Source organism: Rhagoletis pomonella, unplaced genomic scaffold, assembly GCF_013731165.1.
Source record: "Rhagoletis pomonella isolate Grant_MI unplaced genomic scaffold, Rhpom_1.0 Rhpom_scaffold_02708, whole genome shotgun sequence".
In the NCBI taxonomy this organism is placed as follows: Eukaryota; Metazoa; Arthropoda; class Insecta; order Diptera; family Tephritidae; genus Rhagoletis; species Rhagoletis pomonella.
In genome coordinates, this window is record NW_023461261.1 from 3,688 (window position 1) to 14,955 (window position 11,268).

At 37.8% G+C, this 11,268-nt stretch overlaps 1 protein-coding gene across 1 annotated transcript; it reads left to right on the plus strand.

Annotated features, from left to right (window-relative positions):
* The first annotated feature begins 2,233 nt into the window (after positions 1-2,233).
* LOC118753648 (odorant receptor 74a-like) lies at positions 2,234-4,044 on the plus strand. Its single transcript, XM_036488520.1, has 5 exons — positions 2,234-2,672; positions 2,757-3,303; positions 3,359-3,460; positions 3,551-3,733; positions 3,806-4,044. The coding sequence occupies exons 1-5, from the start codon at positions 2,308-2,310 to the stop codon at positions 3,854-3,856; spliced, it is 1,248 nt and encodes a 415-aa protein (XP_036344413.1). The 5' UTR covers positions 2,234-2,307; the 3' UTR covers positions 3,857-4,044.
* Positions 4,045-11,268: the final 7,224 nt, after the last annotated feature.

Consider the following 11,268-nt stretch of genomic DNA (forward strand, 5'->3'; position numbering starts at 1 on the left):
ATTATTAGATAAAAGCTACATATTGAGTTGCTTTGTGCGTTTAGATAAAGAGCTATTAAATGCTTATTGCTGATGAAATATAATTTGAAGAATGTAATATTTTGAATAGATCGAAAAGGGGTAGACTACCTGGCAACCCTGAGAAAATATTACGCAAGTGAAATTCTTATGTGGAAAGCTTGGTTTGGTATATGGCATAAGAAAACGTTGATTGATTGATTGATTTCTTCAGGTTTTAGGAGATCTAGACTTTAGAAGTTTCGTGCTAGCTCATCTGCCATTTCGCTGCCATGGATGTTGCGGTGACCGGCACCTAGAACAGAGGAACGCGATACTGCATATCTTACAGGGCTTAATATAACAATATCGCATTTTAGAACACTTTTTTTGTGCTAGCTGGCTGTTTGAAAAATAGCAAGATTAGTCCTGCGTTGGTTATAGGCTATGCTATTTTTATACATCGCAGTATCTGGTGAGCCCAATGAACTTTCGATACCCAGGACTACTACTCTAGTTGATTTGCCTTTTTAACGGGGACTAGACGGTACAAGTTTTTTCCCAGCCAAACTTTTGGGTAGAAATATTCTGCTTTCCCATTTATCCATGACTTGTTGAATAACGGCCACTGTAGACGAGTTAGAGATGCATACTACCACGCTGACGAACCTATGTTCGATGCCTGGTACGAGCAATATTTCAAATTAGAAAAAGTCGTCGCCCTTTGTCAGATCTCCGAGTATATTAATGTCACGAAAAAGTTTGTCATAAAACTATATTTTCCGTTCGGAGGCAGCGTAAATTTGCGATTCATTCATTTGTGTTATAGCATTAGGGCGCACATCACAAATTGGATGAGAAGCTCGGCCAAATATTTAGCAATAGTGTAAGCGCCAATTTGTTTTTTTTAAATTTTTGTTTTCTCTTGGCTTACTTTAATATACGTAGATCTATAATATTTATTTCCAATTTATTTCCGATGCCCTTAACCTCAAGCCACGTTTTTAAGAAGCTTCTTTGATAAATTGATTGATTGGTTTTAGGGCCAATTTCAGATCAGAAAATTAAATGGCATTTATGTAAGTTAATTTTGAATTCAATTTTGAATTCGTATTCAAACTCAGATTTACGTTTTCCTCATTTAAATAGCCAACATTGGGAGTTTAAATACGGTTGAAATATTTGATCCGAACACTGCAACAAAGAACGTTCGGAAATGCATGATCAGACTTTTTTTTCGAATAACATAGCAAAAAAAAAAAAAATTATCATCAAGTGCACCCTGCGAATTTGCAGCCCTCCTTCCTTCCGAACCCCAGTCGAAAACTTTTGTTTTTTTTCCGCCATTTGTGGGCCATTGACGTTAATATTAGGAAAAGCAGACTAGATTTACTCCGGATTTTGAAAAATTTTGAAATCTACTCCTCTACTTCACTTCATTTCAAATCTACTCCGTTTTTTCACTCATGTTCTGCCCTTCTTAGGCCACCTATTTCACAGTTAACTTACGGGTTTCATTAAAAAAAATTGAAAGTTAGGTTAGTTAAAATATCGCTGATGAAAAGATGTAGAACTTAGCGGATGAAAACTTTACTTTATTTTACTAACTCGTTTAAAAATAAACGTATAAGGAAATTTACATAAAGTAGAAAAGGTTCAGCACCTAATGCTTTTTTAAAAAAAGGCCTGTTAGATATATTCTAGTTTACAGAAAGTATTAAAAACTACCTAAATATGTAAATTTTATCCTTACATTGCCTTGCGTTCTTATTTTGAATTTTTGATTCTCTCAAAAGCGAAAATAAAAAATGCAAATCTGTTACGGAATTTAGTTTTGCTCAGATTTTTTAAACGATTTAGCCCTGAATCGAGTTTCACGGGTGCGAACACTGTTTACCACATTTGTACTATTTTGTAGACCTCAAACCGCGTTGTGGACAGCTATGGTTAGTGATTAACTACAATTTGTGATGGTTTACTTTTTTATTTGGGACATGATCTCTGTTAGCATGATCTAATTGCCGTAAGAAATAATTGAGCAAATCATCGTCTTGTAAATCCCGGCTACGATCAATTGCAATCCCTATGGATATCAGCGTAAGTTTTTTTTATCAAGGGTTCGACGTTTAGCCTCTAGGTTTGATTAGGTGTTTGGTACTAGGCGATATGGATAGAATCCGATAATTTTGTAGTATGGTTGAAACAATACACCTTCTTTTTATTTGTAAACCAAAAACTCCATCAATGCAGTGTTAAATTGAATTCAGCAAATATTATCACCTCGGTAACCCAGTTATCAAATCGGCCACTATGCGCTACTTACCCTCAAGCTACCACCGGCCTTTACTGCCAAATGGCCAATATCCTCCCATCGATTGGCAACTATATGGCTATATGGGTGCGTGTTGCTGGCCACCAGCCATAAACATTTCGAAATGGCGTTATATCGTAGATACAGTTATGATAATGTGCCAATTTATATCCGAGTGTTCGGTGCTGTTTGGTGAAATGCAACTCATGTGTGCAAGCCTCGATGACATCAGTTTTGTCTGTGCCATATTGGCGCCATTTCTAATACTTTTCGAAATGATGTTACGCGCCTATAACATAATTTACAAGCGTGCTAGCTTTAGAGTGCATCTAGAAGAATTCTACAAGAAGATCTACATTGAACGGTAATATACACGTTAGACTCTCTGAAGAAAAAAAATCTCTGCAACACTAATACATTTTCTTCTAATACCACGCTTCCTATGCAGTTCTTGGAACCCCGAACTCTTTGAGCAGATACGCCGACAGCAGCTACCCACGAAATATTCCACATCGACATACATTATCACACTTGTGACCTACTTTTATGTACCAATTATGGGTTTGATACATCAACAACGCTTACTACCCTTTCCGGTCATTTATAAATATGATTATAAAGCTACCTTTGTGGGCTATCTTTTATTTCTCGCCATGGCATTGTGGACTGGCTTTGCGGTTGTGGGACCTTTGATAGCCGAGGCCAATATGCTGGCCATGCAGATTTTACATTTGAATGCACGTTATACATTGTTGTTGCGGGATTTGCGCAAAATTTCTCAAAATGCTATAGAGGGGCACGCCATGCACAAGGGCGAGGGGGAAAATGCTACGGTGACCAGCCGCTTTCGCTATGGGTTAATTGATGTCGTTCGCCGCAATGTGGAATTGAATAAATTCGCCGAGTCGCTGCAGGAGCAATACTCCTTTCGTGTTTTTGTAATGATGGCTTTGAGCGCAACGCTGTTGTGCGTATTGGGGTTTCTGACAGCAACGGTGAGTGTTTAAGGGCTGCGAGTGAGTTGGAGTTGTGAGTTATTTGCATTTTCAGATTGGATTGTCAACGGATAATATCAGGTTTGTTACCTGGATAATTGGCAAGGTGATCGAATTGCTAATCTTTGGACGCTTGGGCACAACGCTCTCTACCACGGTAAGTATAGTACTCTAAGCTCAATTTGAGATCTTTGTGAAATTTTCTCTTCTAATTTTTCAACTCAATCATTACTTTTGCTATACTTAGACAAATGAGCTGAGCACTTCTTATTACTCTTGCGGTTGGGAGGATGTCATACTTCACTCCACGGACGCTGTCGAAAATGCAAAGTTAATGAAGCTTATGGCACTGGCAATACATTTGAATAGCAATCCATTTCGATTGAGTGGTCTCGCCTTCTTCTATGTTAACTATGAGGTGGTGGTGTCGGTGAGTTGAAATTGGGCGGGCTGAGCGAAGATTCTTTGTACTAAAAATAATTTTGAAAATCGACTGTTTCAGATTCTAAGAGGCGCAGGTTCTTACTTTACTGTTATTTACGCCTACCGTTAAACTGAACGAGTGACTGAGACAAAGGAGAGAATTACTGATGAGGCTGAGAAAGATGGGCGAAGGAAAAGACAAAAATCTACAGCTTTCGTAGAAATAAGTACATAGTAGAAATTATGAACAAAAAGAAAAAAATGTAGCAGGAATGTAGTAGTTATTCATTCGGAAAGAAGTACTAAAGTAGATTTAAATCACACAAGGAGTATAATATAACTAGAAATAGATATATGCACAAAATATGGCAAAGCGGGTAATATTGAGTACGTGACTTATAATTTTGGCAATTTGAATTTAGAAGAATAACGGCTGTCGAATGAAAAAGTAATTAAGTAAGAAATTATTCAAGTTTATTAGGGTTAGGTTAGGTAAGCTGGCCATTCACTGCGTGACTTCGCAGAAAACGTTAAGGTCCTAATCATTGCATACCAGGATCAATCTTGAAGAACATCGCAGTCCTCTTGGCGGTGGCTTTCGGATTAGGTAGAAAACCCCCAGCAGATAAACACGCAGTCTGCTTGCTCAGTCCTCTTTCGTTCTGTATCTTCTACAGATGTTATCATTGATCAGAGCCAGTTTAAAGGTGTGCGGTGGCAGCAGGCAATTTGCCTTTAGAACACCCACCAGTAGCATAGCGTCCTCCCTCTTGAGGGAAAGGAGAAAACTTCGTGAGCTTCATCCATACGCTCCGTTCTTATTACTGGACACCTTGCAGTCTAGCGTTTTGTTCCACGCCCTCTGTGCCTTCTAGATCATGGACAGTTCGAGTTCCCGTTTAATCGCTTGTAGGTAAATTGGTACCTCCTCTATCAGTAGGTTTTCGCACAAATCGGCCTCTTTGGACAAGCCTTTGGGGGATCTTCGTTGCCCGCGACGCCTGTGTGCCCCGGAACCCAGTACAGATGTACTTAAATATTGGTATGTAGCAAATCCAGGGCTTTCCTGCACTCCGCCACACTTATAGTGGAAGTGCTGTGCGATAATAGCATCTTTATCGCTGCCTGACTGTCGATATAGAGATGTACCTGCTCTCCTTATGGCCAATGCCTTCGCTGGCAAATACTGTAGTAGTTTGGCAGCTTATAGCGTTTGTCGAGGCCGAGCCCCGCAAATACGACTGTCATTCTTCCACATCTTTTATCCGTCTGTATAGACATGCACCGAGCCAGCACTCTTCAAGCATTCACGCCAGCATTCGACCTCTATTGGAACCTCGAAGTTCGTTCCAAAGTGCATATTCGGGATTACATAGTCAATCCGTTCGAATAAAGTTGACGCTATACTACGGTGACCGTAAGACCTGGACGCAAACTGACCCTATATTCATTACACTATATTCCTGGCCGATATGTCCGCCGGCAAGAGATGCAGCAAGATATAAAGTGCTGAAGCTGGTGCAGTTCTGAGTGCCCCTATCAAGCCGATCAATAGATTTCCTTAGGTTTCCTGTTAAGCACAACAATCCCAAAAATCGATAGCCAAACTCACGGACCCATATACAACGGTAAAAGAAAACACAGATCTAGCTATCGTTGAGATTACTAAAGGCCAAATCGCATGTGGATTACTTCAACGGCGACTTCTGCGGTCGTCGAAAAATTTCAATCCAACCACTTTTTTTTGTGGTTCAATTAACGAAATATTGGGAACAAATTCTGTGGCTATGGCATAATCGACAAAGAATCTGCCAGAAAATCTGAGCTACCGGGTTTACATCACATTACGGGAAAATGGCTTTTTCTTTTTTAATTTTTAGAAAATCGGCTAGTCATTTATTTCTGCAGGCTCCCAAAGCCGTTGCTGCCACTAACTAACTCACGTACTACGAAGGTTTTATTATATTATAAGAAAACAATTGCGGCATTGAGTGAATCACTTTTATATGGAACAACATCATCAATATCAGCAATATACTTATTTGGGCGTGTGTGGGCGGCAACAAAAAAAAAACTTGCCAAACACGCAAGAATATTAGCAAATGTGCGATTGTGTTGAAACATATTTGTGTTGTTTTTGTTGCTGTTGTTGTTGTTATTATTATGGTAGCTATTATTGTAGCGAGTTCATAACATCAATATTATGTGCTGCATCGATTGAGACTCAAATACAAACATATTTATTTAAGTACACTGCGTATCATAATTATAAGCGCACCACATATTGACAAGTTTTAGCAAGTGATGAATTTATTTTGTTGATGGTGTGGCTCATTTTCTTTCATATGAAAAGAAATCATCGGAGGAAAATTCACAACACCTTCAGCAAAAAAAAAAAAAAAGCAAAAAATTTACGGTCAGCGCTACTTCAAATAAGCGTTTAATGGGCTAAATCTGAATACTCAAATTGAAATAACGAAAAATGTGGGCCATTTAAAAAATGCCATGTGGAGACAAATTTAATAAAAATTTTTTAATGCCCAACTTTGTCATTAAAATTTGTCTTATTTAATATGGAAATTCGGCATAAGAAATCTATTTAAAAAGCTCGCAAATTTTACGAAAGTTTATTGATTTTTTTTAAGTATTGCACAAATTTCAAACTTGGATTCATGCGGTTTTTGTTCAAGAATAATTTTTTATATAAAATATCTAAAGCTAAATAACAAGAGAATAAACATTACATAATTGTCCATATGTGGTGCGCTTATATTTGTGGCACGGGGTGTAGATTGGCGTGCATGTGGGCACATGCATGTGTGTATGTGAATTTGTGTGGGTAGTAGACATGAAGCCACAAAAAACCCTCGAACTGTGAAAACCTGCACGCGTGCAAAAGTGTTTATTGAGTTGCACACGTACACATTTGTGGCCAATTGGGTAGCAGGCGTGTGCTTGTGAGCAGCCGCCACCCCCAACTCTTCTAATACCCACTCGGGCCAAATCACTTAAGGCATTTGGATGAAGCAAAGCATAATTTATAGCTATTTGCCAAAGGTTTTGTTTTATAAGTTAGGTTTTGTAGGTAGAATTAGAAGGGTAAATTGTTTAAAGTGGGGCTGAGGAAATTCACGCGATCAGACTAACGCTGCACGATTTCGATGAGAGCATAGCAAGTATGGTTGTATGCGACTGACCAAAAACTAAATGTGGTCGCGGAAAGTATTTGACCGAGCGCTGCCGGAGCTCCCTGGACCAGTGGACTAATGCACCTCCACTGCAATTATAGCTAGAATGAGAAATTATAGAAAGGGGCGCTGTAGGATGGCTCAAAGCGAGAGCTGGTGAAAATGTATATTCTAAGCATCTTCAGCTTTTGCCTTCCTGACCACTGTTGTGTTTATCAGACGGTAGTTATAGCAGTCGACAAGGCCACAGCACTGGTAAGGTACGATACGATATACAGTTATGATGTCTACATTTTCCCACATAAAATATTTAATCGGCAACCTCCATGGTGGAAATTTCGTACTTCTATATTGTGGGTCCCTGACGATTCTGAAGAATTGACATAGAGGAAATTCGTAAGCCGAAGAACTGGCGTAACTCGGTACAAAGCTTGCCGGAAAAGGGCACATGAAATAGGTATACCCCACCCTGTAAATTCCTGATCGCTGAAATTTGGACAACTTGTGGATCCAAGTGTTAAATCTGAGCATTAAGGCGTATCACGAAAAAAAAATTTAGCGTGTGTCAGTTTTAGTTGAATACTTTTGTTGGGTGTAAATGTTTTTTATAAAACCGCTAAATCGCGTTTTTCGCTATAACTTTCTTATTTGCTATACGATTTTTTAAATTTTATGTCACCGAAAAGGCCTCGCTCAGGACTATAATTGAATAAAGCCTAATCCTTTTTAGCAAGGTCGTCATCGTTTTTTGATGGATGTACTTTCGATCGCGTTTATTTTGATGTACTTATGTATATATTATGGTGACTCAAAAAAGTGTTCACGTGTTGATTTTTTTATTTAAATATTCTATATATTTAATATATTTATATAATAATATATATTTTTTTATAAAAGTATAAAAAAAATTTTTCAAACCTATAAAAAATTTTGGAAAAAATCATCAAATTTTCATTAATATTTTGAACTTTTTTAATACATATGACTCTTTAGAACTTTTTTGGGTATGCAGTTTTATAGCTCATACAATTTTAGTATAACAAAGTGACAGTCAGGAGAAGTATTAAAGTATTAAAAATCAAAGCAATTGAAACTTGCACTTTATTTTAACAAAATTTTATGAGCTTTCTTTGAATTTCAGACAAAGCGATGTTTGGCCTCGATGCATCCAGTATTCATACATCGAGTGGAAAATTTTCGATGCATCGAAGCAAAACATCGATATTTTCGATGTATCGATGTTTCTTCGACATCCCTACCGCCATCTGGTAAACAGATGCCTCGCCACGCTTAGTCCAATCTCGACCTAGAATTATATATTTATAAGTATTCATCCTTGAGTCTTCTTAAATTGTTTTTGCAAGGCAATTTCGAAAAAAAATAATAATTTCCTTTGGTTGACCGTAGGTAGGGGTCGCCTTTTTACATTTTTCGTTTTATCTTCGGATCTTAAAGTATGATTTCTCGAGTTTCTTGTCTTGAGGGAAATAGTGTTTTTGTTTTAAATCTCGTTGACCTCAAGTACCCCGTTCTAGTACTTACACACCAGATCTCAGTTCTTGTCATCCTAATTGTTTTGTTAAGGGAATATTTGTATTATTCCAGAAGAACATTTTTCTTCTTTTCTTTTTTTTGCCTTGTAAATATACTGCAGACTCAGAGGTGTACGGCGGTTGTTTTTTTGAAAACTTGTAAGGTGGTACGGTCTAATATGCGTGTATGTATGTACTTATATTGCTTAAAGCGTAGTCGGTTTAATTTAATCAAGTTAATAAATATTCTAGAAAAAATTGGTTGGTAACACTGTCTACATTAACACTCCCACTTTTTTCCCCGCACAGGTGGTTCTCAATCACTTGATAGCTTGTTGCTCAAAGTTTAGGCAATTGATTGATGTGGCGCGCAAGTGCATAACAAGGTGAACATGAGCGTTATCGGGAAAGAAAAAGGTAGAGGGAGTAGCATGTAGCTCACAAAGTACTACGCTCGTTTATGCATTATATACCTTATTTTTTCCATCCCTTTATTCACCACGCAACGCTAATCGAAAGTGGATAAAGTTTATCATTTTTGAGGTTATAAATAAGTTGATAACGTGTATTACAGCACTGGCATACGAAATGAGGAGCAGAGCACTTAAAAGCCGTTGTTAATATTATGAAAAAGTATATACATATATATATATGTATGTATGTATATATATCCTTAAACAAAAATGGCACATACACGGTGAGTGCGGAAGGAAGGAAATGTGTGGCAGGAAGTGTGTCAGTGCAGGCAAAAAGTGGGCTTTACACATACACTTGCATCGGCAGTTTAGAAGAAAAGTTGAATGTGTGTTGTATATACGTATTCAAGTACGTTGGCATGCATATACATTAGACTGCCTCACTCCTCATACAAAAAAAAATCGGTACTGTGTATCTTTTAGAATTATAAAATTTATTATATTTTAAGACGTTCACCAAAATATCTCGAAAAAATATTAAGATTTACGTGAGCTGGACCGATTTGAAAATAACTCCAAAAATAGAGTTTTTTATGAATAAAAATAGTTTTTTAAAGAGTTTTTGTTTTAAAATCCCCCAAAAATGACAAAACGGGTTAAGCTTAAAAAATCTGCATTAAAATATTAAAAAAAGATTTAAAAAAAAAATTTTAACAGCATCAAAAATCTCATTATTACGATTCCGTTGAAAAGATTTTTAAATATTTTAATGCAGATTTTTAAGCCTAATCTGTTTTGTCATCTGAGTGGAGTTCTTTCAAAAAGTTCTTGAAGAAACTATTTTTGTTCATAAAAAACTCCATTTTTGGAGGTTTTTTTTTTCAAATGGGTCCAGCTCATGTAAATCTTAATATCTTTCCGAAATATTTTGGTGGACGTCTTAGAATATAATAGGTTTTATAATCCCGGCGTAAAAACCGCAACTTTTTTTTTGGTGATACAGTCTAATGTACATATATATATATATGTGTGTAGCTTACGGCTATGTGCCTTAGCATGTTATTTAGTATTTCATTTGCGCAGATTACTTAAACGGACGTTTGATGAGGGCAACTGTTTCTGTGTGGTTACACACTTACACTTGATGTAGGCCCTTCAGAACCCTTTGGTCAAACAAACGAAATCCACAAATTTTGCCAGCTTGCTTATCAAATACTTTTTAAGGCTTGCTACTTGATTTGAATACCATTTCCACTTGACAGCTTTGAGTTGGGTTGCAATGTTTGAGACGAGATATATCTTAGTTTGGATTGCTCTTCGCTCTTTTTGGCATTGTTTTGCCTTGTAGGCTCATTTTAATTCCAAATCCTTACCGTTTGTACTGATATTTGAACAAGATTCTTTTGCTAACTGCTTGTGTGGTTGGTTTGTTAATGTGTGTGTGTGTGCATGTAAGAGAAAAGAGTCGTTTGTGCAAAGTTGTAGAGTCTTTCCGGGAATTGTTTATTCATTAAATACATATGTGTGTTTGTGTGTTATAATTTTACTTGTATAGCTTTACGGCTATTAAAGTGGGCTTGCAACTGAATTTTCAGGAATAGTATACTTATGTGAATGAATTTTTGTACTTTTGGTTTTGTGAATTTTACGGCCAGCAAGCGTTGTATTGATTTAAATGGCTAGAAAGAGTGACTCCGCCTCACACTTAGGCCACACTTAGGCCAAGAAAACGCCCATTGTGATACCATATGTTCCCCTCTGATGTTGCGACGCTTACCCGGATCAAACCAATTCGTTAACGCAATGGACTTCGTTAGTTCGCTGGTGTTGATTTCCGATATCTCCGCAAGGTCTTGTAGAGCGGGAGTCTGTAGTCGGCCTTTGCTAAGTGCTGGGCATTCGCATATAAGGTGCTGTACACTCTCGTCTTCTTCTTCGCATCTGGCATGTCCGGCGCGTTCACTGCCAATTTCGAGGCATATGTGCCGATTAGCCTCGGTCCATTTTAACCCTAAGAGTACAGACGTGCATTTTTTTTATCGTAAGATGGCCATGTAAGCCTAGCAATTTCACAGCAGTAGAGTTTTCCTTGCATTCGTTTGCTGGTTGTGTGGCGCTCTTTCTTACATGTAGCTTGAAAGTGGCCATTGGTATACCTACCATTCCTCGCCAGTTCGTTAGCTTTGGTGTTGCCCCCAATACCTCGGTGTCCCGGCAGCCATATCTGTTATGCTGTATAATGCTGGGCAATCTCGTTTCTAGATCTGCGGTACGATCAGTAAGAGACTTTGTGTTGTCTACGTATGAGTCTAAAGCTTTCAGGGCTGCTGGACTGTCAGGGAAGATAAAGACCCGCATTTTCTCAGAGACCAGGGAGAAAATTGCTTCTCCGACTTTACCGCTGAA